Raw genomic sequence first — 20,553 nt, 5'->3', positions numbered from 1 at the left:
GAATCTTATAGTCTTATAGTACTTGTATTGCACACTTAATAATGATATTTCGCGTAAATATTCTTATAATAATGTTGCACACTTAGTATTAAAGTTGTGCGTAAATTTTCCTATATTAGATTAATAATGAACACGGAATAATGAGGATGTACATGAACATTCACATATTAGTATTGCACTATGCGGAATAAAGATGTTGTGAATATTGTAATATTAGTTTTCCACGATTAAGCAGCATCTTAGTTTGACGATCGGTGACGATATTTTGCATTTGAGAACACATGACAATAAACAACTTACACATGTCAATTATTTCCAAACAGTGAATACGCGTCGTTGCATTTGAAAAATATGCTATGCCCTTCTATTTTCAGCCGAAGTGCGCTGCGATGACTTCACTTCTAAAATACAAATGGGTAGTTCCATGGATTCACATTTTCTGTATTTATGTTAACGTGTATATATGCTCTTTCTCCTTTATGTTAATGAAGAAATATGCGTTGAAACTGAAAAAAATTGACATTATGTTCCTCTTTGCTTGATTATTGATTGTCTGGATATGCTTTGATCCTAAATCAACCTTAACAAAATAATAGCCATAATACCTTTCCCTGAATCACGAAGAACTCCTTACAAGCAAATCCACTGTGCTACATCGTAAATTATGTCCTAAAGGTTACAAAATACGTAACTAAATGATTAAATCCCCGATTTACAAAACCGTTACACACGTGTTTCAATACAACTACACGCAATCCATGACGGTATCGCCTAATTGAGAGCAACGGTTAAAATACACTAAAGTGTTAAATCAATGAAAAAAGGTTACATTATACTATAAAAACAAACACTCAGGAATCCGAGTTAAAATAAATTAATTATGATAACCTACAAGTAAACATCTTATTATTCATAAACTTGGTCCAATTGGCTATAAGAAATAACAAACTTTTACCGATATTTCATCCTGCATGTTTTATGTTTCTCACACACCTTATTAGATGTCATTTATTGTTGTTTCCTGTAAGTGACGTGACTCTGTTTTTATTTTATATAAACTGTATTTGCTCATTCTATTCACATGTTGTGAATATGTGCATATTGAAATAAACGAAACGAAACGAATCGAAACGAAACAATGCAGGCTGCAAGCTATATAATCTTCGTAGGGCTTATACTAGCAAGCCTGTTAAAAGGTGTGACAAGCTTTGTTAATTTGAGACAACAACACTACTGTATAGTTTTGATTTCACAAATTATTGTTATATATTATAAGCGGCAAACACAGGCAAATGTTTAATTATTCAGTTATTGACACTTGGACAAAAAGCCACAAATTGTTTACAGAAAATACAAGTTAAGTTCTATGAAATACGTTTAGTGTTTACATACATTTATACGTATTATGGTTTTTCATATAAACGGCCTTTATATCTAACATAGGACCAGTGATGGTTTCTGGGGCATATTTCAAAACGTCACGCCTACTTCCTGTGCATGCGCATACAACCCGGCGTTGGGAGACTGTCTTGATTTCCGGGAACCATTCATCCTGCACGTGCACGTAATGCTGAAAAACAAGACGACAATATTTGAGGAGCAATGGCAGATCGATCCGATTGATTGTGGTTGGTCAAACCAATATTACGGGTTATATTATTATGATGACATAAATTATAAGCGATTTTAAACGGTGTTAGATATGTTAAGTGTTCGTATCGATATATGTTTTATTTGAAAAATATCATTATAGAATATATAACATAGTAGTTAACTTAATAGAAAATATTTGCTTAACACATATGTTAAGCGTTATACGTTGAGTAGGTGATAAGTGTCGTGGTTTTTCGTGGCTTCATGTGCACTTAATTTAAAAAAAAAACACTTAAATTTAAAGACATAAAAAAATTAATAACAACGAACTTGAAATAATTAAAAGCGAATATGTATGTGCATAATTACAATGTACTACTTTTAAAAAATACAAATATTGTGTTTAATATATCAATTACATAAATAAATATAGTTATGATATAAATATTCTAGAGAAGCCACCCGCTGTTGTTGAGGTTAACGTCACCGTATTAAACAATCACAGCGTTAACGTTAGCGTAACGTGGCCACGTCAGCTGCCTATTCCTAGAGCGACGGAGGCAAAATATTACTTCATGTACAGAAAGAATGGGTTAAAAGACTGGAAAGTAAGTGTAACGCTATTGTAACACATTGAAGGCATAATGTATTTGGACCAGTATAATGACAGGTAAAACCAAAGTTGATCGCCGATAAGTTAAGTCTCGTTTTGGACTAACTGGGCCTAACGCATGTGCGTAAAGTGTTGTCCCTGATTAGCCTGTGAAGTCCACTTTCCGGATTTGTTGATTTTTTTCCGTTTAAAGAAAATCTCTTCCAAACGAAATTTAAGTCTAGGCAGAATGTGTTGTCCCTAATTGCAAAGTTTTTCTGGGACGACGCTTTACGCATATGCATTAAGTCCGAGTTTCCCAAAACGTTGCTCAATTAAGCTTCATATAAAACCATTACTGGATTAACGGACATACCTTGTTTGAACTGGTTATTGGACCTGATAATAAATCCCGGATCGGTACGTCATCTGTCATTTATATATTTGCATAGTAGTTTTTATAGAAACTTAAAATATTAATGATATCATGCATGATTTTGTTAAACGAACGGGCAAGTAGGAATGAGGCATATAATATTATTTATTTTATACCTTACTATAAGCATATTTATGTATTTGTTATTTTTATATAGGAAGTTCAAAACAACGTATCAAGGTCGACAACCGGTATAAGCACCGTTGTTGAAGGATTGTCTCCCTTCACAAAATACGAATTCACGGTGACATGTCGCAAACTAGACCCTACCGGAAGTCCCTACGGTCACCCAAGTGACATCATCAGCGTGAATGAAGCGAGGACGGACGAAGCACGTAAGGGCTCAAACTTACGTTTAATGTATTCGTTTCATGAAACAACATATGAACAATATTTTATTTGAAAAATTTATATACTCAAGTTTTGATATGGATTGTAAAACACGGATATATGTGCTTATATCACTTAATCAAAATACAAAATGAATTCACTGAGCGTTTAGGGTGTTTGTAAATGGGTTTGCAGTAAAACGATTTAATTATGCAACCATGTCTTCCTGTTCATTACTGTAAGATAAATTACCAGTCAATTACCTGCTGGTTCCGTAACTTAACTACTTAACTTGTGCTACATTACAAAAACATATAAATAAGTCATCTCATGCCTATATAACACAGTCATAGGTTTATTGTTTGTTTTTTTAAATCCTATTGTTTCGGCAGAAAAGTTTACATGTAAGTTGTGAGATTTCCCATCAAGATTGCGCACCTTGTTTACGTCTGCATTTTGATTGCAGCTCCGGCAATGGCGCCAGAGTTATGTCCCGATTGTTTTTTCCATTGTACACAGCGACAGAGGCCTATGCAACGTGATACTTTATTGGAAGGTAAATGTTTCATGATGAATACGAGCATCGATCTGGAAAAATGGTTCTTAATGCATGTGCGAAAGTGCCTCCTACATTAGCCTGTGCAGTTCGACACTTTCCGCATAGACTAGTTTTCTTTTATTAAGACGACACTTTCCGTAAAAAAATCCATAAAAGCGGACAGTTTTGTCTATGATTAGTTAATGCGGACTGCACAAGCTAATCTTGGGACGACACTTTACGTACACTCATTAATCCCCTTTTTCACAGAGCACGGCTCATATGTTTAAACGCAACTCGTCGTAAGCAAATGTCAAGAAAATGGCTAGGTTAATTTGAACAAGTTTATGGTTAACAAGTATCGCATTTCTAGGTTTTTCAGCTGCCGAACATTATGAATAAAATCAGCTATAGAAATGCGATACACGCTGTCCTTAGGGTTACTTTAAGGATTTATCTACGTGTCGGTTAAGAGTAAATGGTTTTAAAATCAGCTTTGATTGACTGCCAACTGTAATTTTAAGAAGCTTTTGTTTTTACTCATTCCCTCAAGTCGAAGTATGCGGAAGAAATTGTATGGCGAAATAGCTGCAAAAATGTATATATGGGTACATTTAATAGCGTAGTTTAGCGGAATATAAGCCATGTCAATATCTATCCATCAAATATATAATGTATGTATTGACAAGTACGTTTTACCTTCCATACAATCTGAGAAATAGTATAACATAGTTTAAAAATAAAATTGAAATTAGAAGCAAACATATACTTCGAAGCCTGTTTGCAGGATATACCGATAGAGGCAAAGAACGGTCTTATTCTGCAATTCAATTTGACGATATCGAATACCACTAGTTCTGCTTCCACGTTTTCCTCGAAATACTCGGTCCCAGGTCACGTTTTTCGTTATCACGTGACATTGACGTTGTCCCGTAATCGTTCATAGTTCATGGACGACACATAGTTACTAACAATGTTCAATACTCTTAAATTACCAGTGTGTAGCCTATCATTCGATATCTCGTCATGCGCATAATGCCAAGATGACGAGTTTTGCATTAACTACCATTTTCTCGTGCCGCGTATGGGACAAGTCGGTCCCTCTCTATTTATGTTAATTTCTCTACATAATATAGGATAAAATATTCAACAACACCACATATCAGTTTTTAGTCCAATTTAATGTCTAACATACTTAATATTTTCAGTTGTACAAATACGTTGTGATTGCTACATGATTGTGTCCTTTCCACCTGTCCACCTCTAGGTCTAAACGCTAACTGTCTTGTTTCCCTCTAACATCTGGCCCGTGAAACTCAGTTATGAATCCCATTGGTCAGTGTTCTATACGTGCGTGTTCCTGATTGGCTGAATTTCAACCTACTGGAGTAGTCACTATTCAAGTATGCACACGTTAATGAGCGTTGTGGTACAAATAATAAATAATGCAATACAGCCTAAGGCTTGTGTCAACAGCATTGTAACCCCTTTGTTGTTAAACATACACCAGATCCAAATATTTAATCTTTTGACCTTCATGCATATTCGCCGCTGATATACTTGTCAATATTTCGTACATAAAGAAAACCCAAATATTTCACCCAATTTCTCATCATTATTTGACAACGTGCAGGCAGCGGTATACGGTTAACTTACAAGCATGGAACTCCGCGGGTTGGTCGGATGAATCTTTAATTGACATCAACATTTCAGGTAATATTGCAGAATAAAAATTTAAAACATGCGAGTGACGCTTTGGGAAAACAGGGCTTAACGCATGTGCATCAAGATACGTTCAAGAGTGGCCTGTGCAGTCCGCTAATGCTAATCAGGTAATGCACTTTCCGCTGTAATGGTATTACTCGTTTAAATAAAGTATATTCATAGTGAAAATCTAGTCAAGGCGGAAAGTGTCGTCCCTGATTAGAATGTACTAAATGCACAGGATAATCTGGGACAACACTGTCCGCGCATGCATTGAGCCCCATGTTTCCAAGATTTTTTTAATTTGAATTTTATTTTGTGTTTTTGTGTATTGATTGAAGGTTAAAGGCTTAGAAGAAAGGATCAATATACGATTTTATAAGTTTATTATACATGGCCGACATTTCATTGTAAGATCATACGTAATCTCAATAATAACACGCCATTTTTTAAGTACATGTGTATACTAAAGTATAATAAGTATGTATATTTCACCGAAGTCAGGGAGAGCATTGCTCATACTAAAATAAAATGAATATTAGCGACCGGAGGCACCAATAGCCTTTCAAGTTATGCTTATAACCTTTCAAAGTATTCAGACGATTTTTTATCGTTTACATTTTTGAAGATTCTCCTATCAGCGAGGTTATCCCGGAAGTGAACCGTGACGTAAACTCTAGTCTCAGCATGTCATGGACAGGACCACACTCAGTGACAGACACGCGCAATACAGCTGACTCTCGTGCAAGTGTTTATTGGTGCTTAAAGGATACTTCTGGCGAGTGTGATGTAAGTGACTGCGCGGAATTATCAATGCGTTGACTTAAAATGGAAGCATTCTCGCATATTCGTAATCGTTAAAACTTAAAAGTCATTACTGAAATGAAGGCTCATCCGATAGAAAAAGATTGCAAGTAAATTAAGAAGGATGTTCAATACATATGAAATGTTGGCGTTTTTACAGCAATGAATATGAACTGTTGGTTTTTGTACAGCAATGAACTGTTGGTCTTTGCACATCAATACATATGAACTGTTGGTATTTTTAGAGCAATATATATTAACTGTTGGTATTTTTACAGCAGTGCATATGAACTGTTGTTTTTTCTACAGCAATTTACATGAACTGTTGGTGTCTTTTCAGCAATCTTCGCCTATTGTGACTGTACCAAGCAGCCATTTAAGTATGCGTCTCTCCTCGGACTACCAAATAGGCCGCTACCGGGTCGGCATGGCGTATGACACAGGCGGCATAGTGTGGAGAAAGTGCATTTATTATAAACCAGAGGGTAAATCTATAAGTTTTTAATTGTTTTAATATAAATAAGAATTACAATTTGTTTACTGCATTTTTGCATAAAAACGAAAGTTGCTTGGGATTTATAGATGTCTATTTCATAAAAAATTACTATTGATCAATAGACCGATTATTATTTTTAATACACTTAACGTACATTTTTGGGAATATATTTTTTCAACAAATATCAGCTACATGTATTTGTAACCTATTCTTCAATTGTTTCCAGTTAAGTCATTTGAGTCACGTGGTGTCCAATTTATCACACAATAAAGTTGAATATACTCCATTTGAGGAAACATATTCTAATTCACGAGATTTAAATGTCGTCCAAGCTTAGATTGAGACGTCCACAAAGGCTTCTTAATGACGACACTTGCATTTAATTTTAGTTTAAAAAAAGTATTTTCTACCTAGTCTAATTGGAAACAATCGTCTCTGATTTGTCTGCTCGGGCCAACTTTACGAACATGCCTTAAGCCCCGTTGTCACAGAGCGAGGCTTATATTAACTAAAGTCTTAATATATTAGCGTTTCTTAACCCGTTTATGCCTAGTGGACTCTCCCATCCTTCTAAATTGGGTCAATTTATTTCCAAAATTAGGGATGTCTAGTATATTTATGCTTTATTTAGAATATTTCTTACAAAAATCCCTGTAAGCAAACAGCGCAGACCCTGATGAGACGCCGCATCATGCGGCGTCTCATCAGGGTCTACGCTGTTTGCCAAGGCCTTCTTTCTAGACACTAGGCATAAATGGGTTAATTTCAGCGGTTACAAAACTGTCAATGGCGCTGACCGTGACGTCAGATGGAATGCCTTCACGAACGCTTCTCGTGCAATGGACCACGCCATCTTGCGGCCAGGTGGAACCAGTATTCTTCATATCCAAGTTCGTGCTTACGTACTGCCAACGTTCGGACCAGGGTGCTAATTGCACAGGTATGTTGCTATTGTCGTATCGGTTGACACTGTTTTTAAAGGACTATAATTTAGTGCCTAGCTTTGTAGAATAAATGAATAAATAAATCCCAGAAACATTATCAGGAAAGAATTTCTTTTTAATGCACGCTAGTAATTTATTTATTGCAATTGGATCATTACCCATGTAATGCATGCTAAAACATACAATATGGCATAAAATATTTAAAAGGTTGGGGTTTAAACTGGTTAAAAAAACTGCTTCAAAGGGTCAATGAGAAGTATCTAGGTTTAAACCGGTTGAACAACGCTTTGAACCTCATACTTCACAAAAAGTGAATCAGAAAAAAAGTAAATATAATGTGTCCCTTTTTTGCTAACGGCACTCTGATATGCTATCATGATAAATAACTCATTAGCCAGTTGCGAATTTTGCATTTACATTTTATAATCACTTGTTTACAAACCCTAATTGATGTGTGCGTTTTTTCTTGATGCTGTGTCGTGGACAACAAAGCAATGAGACGTATCATTCAAAACCTTATTTGAAATGTGTCAAAATTGATCAGCACACAACTGTGGCATCCGATAAGCGTTTGAGTCGCGTTCTGGAAAAACTGGGCTTAATGTACCGGTATGTGTGAAAAGTGTCGTCCAAGATTAGCCTGTCCGTTAGGCATAGAGTCCTCAGGGACGAAACGTTTAAAGGAAGTATCTCGCGGACGGAACTTAGGGCGGAAAGTGTCGTCCCTGCGGACTGCACAAGCTAATATGGGACGACACTTTACGCACATGCATTGAGGTAGTTTTCCTATTACGAGGCTTATAATCTTTTTCAGACGCATACATGTTCACACCACAGTTGCACGCTCAACAAGAGACATGTCGTTTCATTTCAGGTCTCGGGACGTACGTCAACCTCAGCAACACGCTGAACTCCTATGTGTTAGAAGCACTCAACCCACATAATATATATTTGATTAAGCTGCAGTCACGTGACCGGAACGGTGTTTTGCGCATGCTTGCGTCTGCTAACGGCTCTTGTGCCCCAGGTACCCGATCTTCCGTATAGAGAAGTTGTATGCATAAAAAAAATCCTAAATGGTGTAATATGGTGTTTCTACGGTGGCAAAGAGGTGACCTACACTCCTCTTGTTTAAATTGCACTCCTCTCGAGGCCACGTGATATAAAAAAATAGAAGTGCAATTTAAAAAGGAGGAGCGAATGTCACCTCTATGCAACCGTATGTTTCTGTCTTAAGCTTCTGATTTTAACACTGTTCAAGTAGAAATATAGGTTTGGCTTGAATACTTTTTTAAACGAAACATGTCAACAAAAATACTCGCAGTACGACTTTAGACTAATTTGGGCAGCATGTGTATTTGAGCCGCGCACTTGGAAAACCGGGCTTGACGAATGTGGGTAAAGTGCAGTCCGCACAGGCTGATCATTAACGGCACGTTCCGTATTTATTATTTTTTCATGTAAAGGATGTCTCTTCTAATTATTAACTCCGTCTACGTGGAAAGTGTATTTCCTGATGAGCCTGTGCTGACTTCACCTTGCTTCGAACTCGGCTGAAATAATATATATGCGCTCTGAGAAAGTTCGTAAAGTGTCGTCTCAGATTAGCTTGTGCAGTCCGCACAGACTAATCAGGGAGGACACTTTCCTCCTTTACGTCATTTTTGCTAAGAATAGACTTTCTTGAAACAAAAAATATCATAAAAGCGGAGAGTGTCGTCCCTGATATGCCTGTGTGGAAAGCACAGGTTAATCTGGGACGACACTTAACGCACATGCATCAAACCCCTTTTTCACAGAGCACGGCCCATTTCAAAAGCGCTACAGCGCCTTATTACGTTTCCTGTAAAGATTGATGATGATCTTTAAACGGTAATACGTTTTCTTATTTAGTGTTATTTCACTAAGCTGAATACAATGTATATTACCTTTTGGGAAAGTTTTTGCTTGTCTTGTGTCTTAGACATATATCTGGCATGATTTGATATCCCATTCAACAAACCACTAGTACGCGTTTTTGCGCTATCTAGTTTAGATCATACTGTTTTGGGGCTTATCGGTTGGAAATGGGAACATAAATAAGGCCCATATCCGGAATATTATATGCACACGACATAAATTATCGCCGTCGTATTCACCTCACTTCTTCTGTCAATAGTGTTTTGTAAACCACGGAAGTTATTTCTAGTCGTTGTTATAAACACTTGATTGAGATATTATAATGAGGCTCGCTTTGGAAAAACGGGGCTTTATGCATGTTCGTTCAGTATCGTCACAGGTATACATGATCTAATAATCATAGACACACATCATATCAAGCGTTTTCTATCTTTGTTGTGATCGATATGCGAAAAATGGAGATTTATTAAAAGCATAAGCTTATGATATATAGTGAATAAGGCGTTGGACATCTTTCATGCTACTGAAACTCATTTTTATAAATATTAATCTGTTTTATAGTGCGGAAGCTAATTTACTAGATGTTGAACATCTTTGTTATTGAAACGCAACTTCTGACAAGATACATTGGTGTTTAGATGTCATTGTAATTGTTGCTATGGCAACATTTTATTTTCAGACACTCCAGATGTTTGTGTCGCGATGTGGATAGGAGTTGCAGCAAGTGTCCTTTTAACGCTGGGCGGTGGACTGATCGTGGTTAAACGTGTTCGAAGAATAATGTGAGTTATCCCTCTCCCACTCAGATGCAAAGTGAAAATGGCTATGTGCAACCAGCATAAAAACAGAACAGCCTGCGAGAAACTCGCAGTCTGTTCAGGTTTTATGCTGTTTGCTGCTCATCTGTATCTTATGGTTGGAAATGAAGCCTTTAGAACTGGAACCTTGTAAGAAAGGCCTTTAATTAAAGTTAACTTCCTAAGAATTTATGTCATGTCAATTTTTCACAAGATACCGGTAGATCGAACTACTCGTTTGTATTCCTACTTAAAACAACGTGGTAGATTAAATGAGTAACGCTCTGTGAAAAGCGGGCTTAATGCAAATACATATTTATCACGCTGTGGTATAGATGCTTAATTTTTCTTTCATCTTTTAAATGCTATAACATCTTAAATATAAATTGTTATTTATAACTATGTTGATAATACGGAGGTATTTACTTTAATATGGATGAATTTATGTTTTAAGACAAGCAAATATTTACTTATTTAAACGTGTCATGCAATGCGTCCATACACGTGTAATTGAAAAATCATAAGAACACACACATTTTAGTTTGCAAACATAAAACTAAAGAATATACCTCACTCTCGTAATATTGGTGTTTGATGCTTGCAACATAAAAATAGTGTAATGATTGTACACAACGTTTTCATTGTAGAAAACGGCGATTGTCTTACGTTATTACGCTGCCGGTAAGTTGTGCTTCTACCATTTCACACTGTTAATAATCTCGCATCAAGACAAAAATTAAACATGTTGAACAATACACATATATTTTACACAGTGATTTATAATGAATCAGTCGTTAAATAGCCTCTTGTGTTTGTTTGACATATTACGTCAAGAAAATAAAATATGAGTCTCGTCTTAAAAATATGCCTTATGCCATATTCGACCATCGTATCTTCAGACCAGTTCGCGCAGTCTTTTCATGAGCTAAACCAAATGAAAATGTTCGCTGAAGAGACGTTACAGCCATTGCGCAAGCTGGTCTGCAATTACGCTAGCCGCATACAGCATAAGACCGATTATCGCGGTCTATGTACCAACGTACAGCTCTTAACTCAACAATTATTTTTATCACATTATTTAAAGGTGCATTGGAGTGAGCAGCAATCTCTGATAACGGTACTCTGAAACGCATGGATTATCATGGGCAGCAATCACTGATAACGGAACTCTGAAACGCCTGGATTATCATGGACAGCAATCTTTGATAACGGAACTCTGAAACGCCTGGATTATCATGGGCAGCAATCACTGATAACGGAACTCTGAAACGCATGGATTATTATGGGCAGCAATCACTGATAACGGAACTCTGAAACGCCTGGATTATCATGGGCAGCAATCACTGATAACGGAACTCTGAAACGCATGGATTATTATGGGCAGCAATCACTGATAACGGAACTCTGAAACGCCTAGATTATCATGGGCAGCAATCACTGATAACGGAACTCTGAAACGCCTAGATTATCATGGGCAGCAATCACTGATAACAGAACTCTGAAACGCCTAGATTATCATGGGCAGCAATCACTGATAACGGAACTCTGAAACGCCTAGATTATCATGGGCAGCAATCACTGATAACGGAACTCTGGAACGCCTAGATTATCATGGGCAGCAATCACTGATAACGGAACTCTGAAACGCCTGGATTATCATGGGCAGCAATCACTGATAACGGAACTCTGAAACTCATGGATTATTATGGGCAGCAATCACTGATAACGGAACTCTGAAACGCCTAGATTATCATGGGCAGCAATCACTGATCACGGAACTCTGAAACGCCTGGATCATCATGGGCAGCAATCACTGATAACGGAACTCTGAAACGCCTGGATTATCATGAGCAGCCATCACTGATAACGGAACTCTGAAACTCCTGGATTATCATGGGAAGCAATCTCTGATAAATGAACTCTGAAACGCCTGGATGATCATGGTGTTACCGTTTCAAGCATCATCATCATCATCATTCCCTTGACCGGGCAGGCAGTTGGGGAAAACAGAAACGACGACATCGAGATCCTCCGCCAATCAGGTTTGTTGTTGGCTGCTGAGAGTATCTCATCCATGGGGAGAGACGCCCATCAAGCTTTCTTTCTGGCGGCCTCGACGGCGATCTCTCTTCAGCATGCCCTTGAACACGGTCTTGCACAGTGAGATGTGCCTGGTGATGTGTCCGAACCAAACCAAACCAGCTTTCGTCGTATAACGGTCGCCAGGAGGGGTGCTTGTTGACCAACAAGTGCTGCTGTAATGTTCCAGATGTACTCGTTGGTGTTTTGATCAATTTAGCAAATGCTGGCAGTCATCGAAGACACTTGTGTTCAAAAGCCTATATCCTGCCTTCTGCGTCCGTGTCAAGCGTCGAGGTCAGCAGCTTGGGTTTTCCGGGTTCTTCCGCGTCTAGGACTTTATTAGTAAAAACTTCTTTTTTAAATCAGGTACGAGGAGTTTGTGCTAATAAAAGTTGCAGATGACCACAAAACAATACATGCTTACCCATCGTTTGTTATTGAACATAGATTCATGCGTGATAAAATCGTTGTGTGGTTTTATTTTAAGGAGGTTGAAACTTGAACATGTTTTACATAGATTGTGGGAAATTTAAATCACATGATTGCGAAATGAAATTTGTAAACGCTTAATTCAGGTGGTGGTGAAATGGTCATTGTGCATGTAATATTCAATAGACTGTGAAATGAACTTTGTACATGTATATGTATTATTCCAGTGTTCGTAACATAAGAAAAGTATATGTAATATTCAAGTGACTAAAATGAGCAGTGTGTATGTATTATTAAAGTGACCTTTAAAATGAGAATTCTATATGTAATATTCAAGTGACTAAAACAATACGCAGTGTGTATGTAATATTCACGAGACTATAAGTTGAATATTGTGTACGTAATATTTATGTGGCTATCAAATGAGAAAAAAAGAAGAAAATTGTGTATATGACATTAAAGTGACTGTTAAATGAAAAAGTATATGCAACAAGTCTAAATCTTCTGATACAAAAGTTATCCTTCATGTTAAGCTGAATTGTCTGTTTATGAGAGACAGTCCCCTTTATATTAAATGGTTGCCAATAGCTTTGTAGTTACAAACAAATGCACGTGTCTCATGGATATCATAACATTTTGTTATGATATCGGATCAATTTTGTGATAATCAATATACTGTTATATCAAACATATTATAGATAAATATATGGATCATATAAATTTGACGTTGATCTTGGCAATAAATGGATTATCGGTGCAAACACAAATTTATTAAATTTAATTTATGATTATACTACATCGGTCATTTTCATAAGTAAAGCTTTCTGTTTGAATTCAAAAATCACAGTATCGTAGTTTTAAATATTAACGTAAAAACTCAAATTAATTCAAATTTATATATGATATAAACATACATTTAAATATTATAGTCAATACTCAAACAACATGACGTTGCATTGATGTTGATCCGATTATGTGTAATGCTACACAATGGACAGTAAAAACAAGTCAATTGTACTATATTGTTTTCTTTTCCTATGCATTTTACTAAATATAATGCGCAAGTATATATAACCCTTAACTTGATAGTTTGGATCCCCTTTAAAAAAAATACCATTTAGACACATGTATAATGTCTTAGTTTCCCAAATTTACCTTTTTGAGTATGTTATTGAATATATAATGCAAGTGCATCTTACTCCACAACTGCATTCAGCTGGCAACGAACACACTCTCAGCTTCTCCAAGCCCCCCTGGTTGGTGAACAGAAATACTTCACCATCCCTTCCGTTCATTCTGTCACAAATTAGGGATTGTGCTTGTATGCTGTATTGCAGACTGGCACAACCATCAGGAAGAGGCCATTCTTTGCTGAGGCTGGGATATTCCAACAATCCGCTTTCAGGGTTGAAATGATGACCCTGGTTAAAGATGTCAGATGTAATAATCAGACAGAAAACTCAAACTCATTCCACTAACTGAATCACCCAGTAAGGTCCTTCGGTTAAGCACTTTAGAAAAATCTGATATTTGCTAAAGTTAATAGTTAAGCACTTGTCCAATGTATTGATAAGCTTCTATGATTATAATGGTCAATATTCTGTCTGTTCTGAAGGTAATGAAGTAACATGGCAAATAACAGCTATAGTTTTGGTTATGACAGTATATTAGTTTAATATAAAATTACACTTCATTTAAATATACCTTAATATCTTGGTCTTGTACAGGTTGTGCGGTAAGGTCTTCCTTATTCGTCTCATCTAGTCCCAATGCCTCTGTCTCCTCAGTATCATCTTCACAGGCCTGTTCATTGGAACTACTGGCTATAGCACTATTGAGCAATTCATTTTCCCAGATATATTTATGATTTTTCAATATTTCTAAATGTGGGCAGAGGTTTTCGGCTTTGTTCATGTAAACAATGTGTCTTTTCGAAGACGAAAACATTGCATCGCAGTAACCTGAAAGACAATGAAATCTGTTGTCAAGTAAAATACAGAATACTGTTCATATTTTTGTGACTTTGTTAGAAGTGGACAAATCAACTCATTCACTTTTCCTAAGTCAGCACTCATTTTTTGTACAAATTTATTTTCTGGAAGTACAGGGTCAGTGACATTTCGAATAACCAAATTCATGAAAGGTTTGATCATTTCTTTGAAGAGACGCATATGGCAACATTTGACCCTGGAGACATCAATAGTGGCCAATTCTTGAGCAGGAATGTTTATTGTTGCCAAATGAAACAATGTCGAGTATATGTCACAGGAACAAGACATGTCTGTATGTTCATTAGCATTGGAATATGAGAGATAAACATATGAATCTTCTTGGAAAAGGCCAGTTGACAAGCTTATATCGTTCATTGCAAATATGTTTATGAAACTTGATGAATGGCGCCTAATGACATTACCATTTGTAATTAATGCAAACTTAAATAGTTGATAAGCCGATTCGTTTTCAATTTTGGATTCTTGAGAGAAGTCTGGGTCAACAGACCTTATATTTACTTCTAAATCTGCAAGCCTTAACCTTCGTTTAACTTCTCTACGAGATCGTTTTTGTGGAGGGTGCTGGTCATCAGCTACTAAATCAGATGACACTGGTAGAGACAGTCTCACAGTGGAGGTTGATGGTAGGGTTTTCATGTGTTTAAGTTTCAAGCAAACATCAAACACTTCTGACAGGTAACCATCATGGAAGTAATATAGAATTTGATATCGTGCTGAGGCTGGTTTATATTTCTTGTCACAAAGGGGTAACCATTGTGAGAAAAGTTAACTTTCTTTAATTGCCATTTATGGTTATTCGGAATGAACGAAATAAATTGCATTTGTGCCAGCCAAGAGACAGGTGACCGAAGAGGTGAAAACAGAGACATTGGTGATTGTGGAACGGATGCTTTCTCTCTGAATGCATTCATCAGAGCTCGGAAGGCCTCATCGTCGAACAGTTTGTATGCTTGATGGAGTCTAATATGATTGTATTATTCAACAAAACTAAACCTTTTCACTGTAAAAACAAATAGGACACACCAATCTGTCAGACAGTCAGATTTGTTTAATCCAAATTTGCTTGTCTTACTAAATTTGACACTCAATGATGTACATAATTTTGATGTAAACAGTACAATTACAAGCACTACACATGGATTGCATCCACTTATTTAAAATTACATGATACCGCATGTATTTCTGTATGAAATTACAGCTACACATTGTTATATATGACAGGGTTTTGTATGATTTTCAGTTTTTACATTATCTGTTAAAAAATTTAAAATCATCATGACAAACAAATAAGCAAGATTGCCGGCCATAAACCATAAGGCGCTCATCTGAGATCTAAAGGAACTAAATGACTAAAAATGTGAAGTCTACACTGTTTACAAGGTTTCACTATAGCCATATAATTAAAACTGCTCTACCCCCTGCTGGCAATGTTTTTCAGCAGACTACCGCCATTTTCTAACTTTGCCAAAATATCATAACAACAAATGTTCTGTCCAAAATATGACTTGAGTGTTAACTATCTGTTTCTTTAATTTTACCAAGTTTTTTTTACCTAACATGATCCAGTTTTAAACTCAATCGAAATATCATTTGAAAAAATCTTCTGACAAAGTCTCATGAATATAAAACTAAAACTCTGACTTACAGTTATAGTATTTACAAGGTTTCACTATAGCCATTTTACTAAAAAAATACCCCGCCACCTGGCGACCAGAGCCATTTTCAAACTCTGCCCATATGAAATGTAATAAATACACAATTTCTGACCCAGTTTCATCGATTAGACTTCTAAAGTGTAAACAAGATTTTACTAAAGCCATATAAGGAATACTGCCCTGCCTATTGCGGCTATGTTTTTCAACCCACCGAATAATTTTAGAACTCAGCCGAGATATCATTAGAACAAATGTTATGACCTAGTTTTTGACCTCACATGACCCACTTTCAAACTCAGCCAAGATATCATTGGGAAAAATCTTCTGACCAAGTTTCATAAAGATCATAAAATAAATGTTGCCTTAGAATGTTAACAAGATAAATGTTGGTGACGGACGCACAATTATGAGACGGACAAAAAGCAATCACATAAGCTCACCATAATCACTTTGTGCTCAGGTGAGTTAAAAAAAGAGACACATTTTTCACAATAATTAAGGTTGATCTGAAACTATGAGCTAGGCCTTAACGGTAGGGCGCAGCACCCTTCCATGCTATTTTCTTGATCTGATCACATTTTAGTTCAGCCATTTTATATATATAATATATATATATATATATATATATATATATATATATATAAATACATAAATAAATATATATATATATATATATATATATATATACATTTTATGTTGAAAAAATGCAACAAGCATATAATGACTGGAAGCTTAAGTGCCGTTTTGACTAAAGAGCACCCTGTCCATTTCGAATCCTAGCAGGAGCATTGATAAACATACTCCTATCTTCCTAAATTATGTTATAAGTCACATAATTCTATCAAAAAGTTAACACTTAATCATAATCTTCATGGACACATGAATTAAATGTTTATCACTGGCAGATTCTGGGTGTACAAAATTTTATCCCACTTTTACAGCGAAATCGGTTGATTAAAGCCCCGTTGATTAAATTTCATCTATAATCAACGGCAAGGCTATAATCAATGGCACGAAATGACGTCATCAACTGCCGAACCGGGACTACTTTTTCCCACGCACCTCGTCGCTTGTATTTGCCAAGTGCATCAATAATGAAAACAATCTCAAATGTTTGTCAATCTTAATGACCTTAAAACAAATAAAAGTAGCAAAAAACCGTGTTTTTTGTCATTTATTTTTATTAAAACCTCTAGTATTATGTAAATTTAACACTATGTTGCAAATAGGTTCTGTTGTTGTTGCTCCCCTTTGAAGAAGTCAGTTCGAGTTGCTCCCCTTTGACTATAGAACACAATCGTCTGCGAAATCGTAAACCCCTCAAAATGTCTGACGAATTTGACAAAGTCAATTTCTCATTAACTTGGGATGAAATAAATAATGAACATGAGCAAAAAGCAACTGAAGTGGAATTAACACTAAGCCAGTTCCAGGAACAATATGGGTTTGATCCATCTATTTTGTTCACAAATGAAATTGAATTGACCATTGAGAATGAAACCAGCCCCAGTAGTAACGCACCATCCAGTAGCAATGTCTTCCCCCCAACTTTAGATCTGCATGAGAATAAAGAGTTCTTAGATGTTAACCTCACTGATGTTGGTGATTTCATTGTCCAAAATGAAAATAAAAAGACTTTATCGAAGACCTTGTCTGACATAAACAAATTTAAAAGGTTTCTTATGTCAAAAGCTGAATCAAAAGAAATCCACCACATAGAACCAACTCTTCTTGATGAGTATTTGGCCACTTTCCTGTTGTCCCTTAAAAAGTCAAATGGCACAGATTTTGAACCAAGCTCCCTCCGTGGCATCATTGCTAGTGTTGACAGGTACCTGAAACGACATCGCTATGGATGTTCAGTCATGACAGGGACTGGAGCCCAATTTGCACTCACAAGGGACACCTACAATGCAAAGAAAAAAAGTCTTAAGAAACAGGTAAAATTGAGATGAACGGTTATAACTAAAAGAAATTTGGCAAAAATAACATATTCAACAGAAAATGTATCATTTATGACAAAATTGGGAAAAAATCCCAAATGTAGTCTGTACGAAACTAGTACCCTGTCGACATAAAGTTGCAGTTAATAAATAAAAGTCTAAAAGTCACATTAAAAGTAATACTGTAAGCCTACGAAAGATAGAATACTCAAAAAATAAATTTAAATTAAAAAATATAGTCGAAAAGTTAAATGAAACAGTATAATAAATATAAATCACCAATTTAGGGTATGGGAAACCGTCCTAGGGAGGCCCATCCGCTGAGTGATACCGACATCGATCTGCTCTGGGAGAAGGGGATCCTTGGCACGGAGTCTCCGAAAGCCTTGTTAAATACAGTCTGGTTGAACAACTGCCTTCATTTTGGCTTGCGAGGTACAACGGAGCAATACAATTTGCGGTAAGAAACATTTTTACACACAAACACACAAAATATGTATCAATTTTTTTCATTATTTTTTCACCCCATTCACTAAGTACATCCGCTTCAACTTAAATGCTGTATTTCATTATTGTTCATATCTGACATTAAATTAAGATTCTTGTATTTTATTAGGTGGGGAGACGTCCGCCTCCGTGTAGACTTGAATGGTGTCGAGTATCTCGAGTTAAACGAGCGGCAAACGAAAACGCGCACAGGAGAGAACATCGCTGACATAAGAAAAGTGTCTCCCAAGATGTTCGGCACTTCTGGACCAAGAAATCCCGTGTTAATTTACAAGCTGTACTCGAATATGCGTCCATCTGATTTTTCTTCAGATCAGCACCCTTTCTACCTGGCAACACGCACAATTGACACTGCATCCCAGTGGTTCTTGCGTCAACAATTGGGTGTCAACAAGCTGGGTCAGATGCTGAAGGCCATGGCAAAAGACGCCGGCTTTCCCGAGCACAAGAGAATAACCAACCACTCAGTTCGCAAATTCCTGGTCCAAAAACTTCGAAATGCAAACATTCCACCCACTGAAATCATGGCCATAACAGGGCACAAAAATGTCCAGTCCATAACCAATTATTCCACCATATCTGTTGAACAGCAGCAAAAGTGTTCCAACATTCTTGCTCAGTCCAGTAAATGTAACAAACAAACAGCTTCCTCTTGTTCACCTTCATGCACTGAAACTATGGTCGAAATGCAGCCTACACAACCACTGTCTACCGTTGAACAAGTTGATCTTGATTTTCGTCCCACCCAGTCACTTCACCAGCAAATGTCTTTCTCTCGTTCGAACAATTTTGCCTCGCAATTCTTTGGTGCCACTTTCCACATTCAAAATTTTAATGTGAATAATTAGATTAAATCCAAGTTGTTATTGTTATTTCGTCACGAAATAACCACATATTACAACAAAGAAGCAAATGTTTTGCACCTCGTGTTCTAGTTGATAGTTTGAACATCGAAAGTGAATTGTGTGTGGTGTTAGGCTACGTTGTATACAAATGTAGTTCCTTGTATTGAACAACTAAATGTTATATTAATGTTATAAAACTTTTAGATTTGCAATTCAATATGAATAAAATTGTTATTAGTAACGCACGATTCTTTGTCACAGAACGATATTCTGATTATTTTAAATGACAATTTGATCAGCGGTTATTTTTGGAACGCGGAGTAATACACTGATCTTGGTTACACTACAGTCATTATCAAAGTACGACAAACACTCATGAAAACTAATTTTGTTAAAATAAAAAGGTTTACTGAATAAAAAAGTGGGATAAATAGAATAATAGGTTAGTGTTGATTATAGATCAGGTTTATCATGCTCGGCACGAAAACGAAAAAGCACTCGCCAAGGCTCGTGCTTTTTGTTTTCTAAGCCTCGCATGATAAACCTGATCTATAATCAACACTAACCTATTATTCTCTATGTAATAATTACCTTTTGCTTTCTTTGTCCTTAAAACTCTTCTTTTTTATAATGCATGCAAGCAGTCCAATACAGGTCGGGGGTTCCCGGAACTGCTCTGTCTGCACATGTGCACGAAAATGCTCCATCAGATTTGAAATGCTGTTTTTGTTCTTTTTTAGAAGAGCCGAATACTTCTTTCCTGACGCTGGCAATTGATTCGTTTCTAGAATGGAGCAATTTGAATGAACAAAACAAATGTTATTATAGCTATGAAAACAGGGTGCTTTTCTATGATACATTCTGCATGTTTAACAGATAAATATACGAAACTTGCAGAAGTAAGTTTAACGGTAATTATTATTTGCACACTGTGAATTTTTTTCTAT

The 20,553-nt window shown here is 36.4% G+C and overlaps 2 protein-coding genes and 1 long non-coding RNA gene across 3 annotated transcripts; 2 read left to right on the top strand and 1 right to left on the bottom strand.

Moving 5' to 3' along the window:
- Nucleotides 1–2,056: 2,056 nt before the first annotated feature.
- LOC127867589 (uncharacterized) lies at nt 2,057–13,205 on the top strand. Its single transcript, XM_052408870.1, has 11 exons — nt 2,057–2,201; nt 2,779–2,956; nt 3,418–3,507; nt 5,123–5,202; nt 5,822–5,982; nt 6,338–6,482; nt 7,263–7,433; nt 8,312–8,464; nt 10,016–10,118; nt 10,781–10,814; nt 11,218–13,205. Exons 5-11 carry the CDS (start codon nt 5,881–5,883, stop codon nt 11,257–11,259), a joined length of 750 nt encoding a protein of 249 aa, XP_052264830.1. The 5' UTR covers nt 2,057–2,201; nt 2,779–2,956; nt 3,418–3,507; nt 5,123–5,202; nt 5,822–5,880; the 3' UTR covers nt 11,260–13,205.
- Nucleotides 13,206–17,470: 4,265 nt separating this feature from the next.
- LOC127858803 (uncharacterized) lies at nt 17,471–18,675 on the bottom strand. Its single transcript, XR_008039063.1, has 2 exons — nt 18,534–18,675; nt 17,471–18,217 (listed from the first exon to the last, which is right to left on the bottom strand). It is a non-coding gene; the product is annotated as an uncharacterized LOC127858803 (long non-coding RNA).
- On the top strand, nt 17,994–20,141 carry LOC127858794 (uncharacterized protein KIAA1958-like). Its single transcript, XM_052396082.1, has 3 exons — nt 17,994–18,251; nt 18,542–18,714; nt 18,871–20,141. The coding sequence occupies exons 1-3, from the start codon at nt 17,994–17,996 to the stop codon at nt 19,607–19,609; spliced, it is 1,170 nt and encodes a 389-aa protein (XP_052252042.1). The 3' UTR covers nt 19,610–20,141.
- The last annotated feature ends 412 nt before the right edge of the window (nt 20,142–20,553 follow it).

The sequence above is a fragment of the Dreissena polymorpha genome, chromosome 1 (genome assembly GCF_020536995.1).
Source record: "Dreissena polymorpha isolate Duluth1 chromosome 1, UMN_Dpol_1.0, whole genome shotgun sequence".
NCBI classification, from domain to species: Eukaryota; Metazoa; Mollusca; class Bivalvia; order Myida; family Dreissenidae; genus Dreissena; species Dreissena polymorpha.
The sequence above is the reverse complement of the archived record's forward strand: the minus strand, read 5'-3'. Positions and strand labels throughout refer to the sequence as shown.

Excerpts from the sequence above, each read along its gene's own strand:
- LOC127858794 (XM_052396082.1), top strand. The coding sequence starts at position 17,994 with ATGTCAAAAGCTGAATCAAAAGAAATCCACCACATAGAACCAACTCTT. Across the intron at positions 18,252-18,541 it reads AAAAAAGTCTTAAGAAACAG|GGTATGGGAAACCGTCCTAG; the intron begins GTAAAATTGAGA and ends TCACCAATTTAG. Across the intron at positions 18,715-18,870 it reads ACGGAGCAATACAATTTGCG|GTGGGGAGACGTCCGCCTCC; the intron begins GTAAGAAACATT and ends GTATTTTATTAG.
- LOC127867589 (XM_052408870.1), top strand. The coding sequence starts at position 5,881 with ATGTCATGGACAGGACCACACTCAGTGACAGACACGCGCAATACAGCT. Across the intron at positions 7,434-8,311 it reads CCAGGGTGCTAATTGCACAG|GTCTCGGGACGTACGTCAAC; the intron begins GTATGTTGCTAT and ends GTTTCATTTCAG. Across the intron at positions 10,119-10,780 it reads AAACGTGTTCGAAGAATAAT|AAAACGGCGATTGTCTTACG; the intron begins GTGAGTTATCCC and ends TTTTCATTGTAG.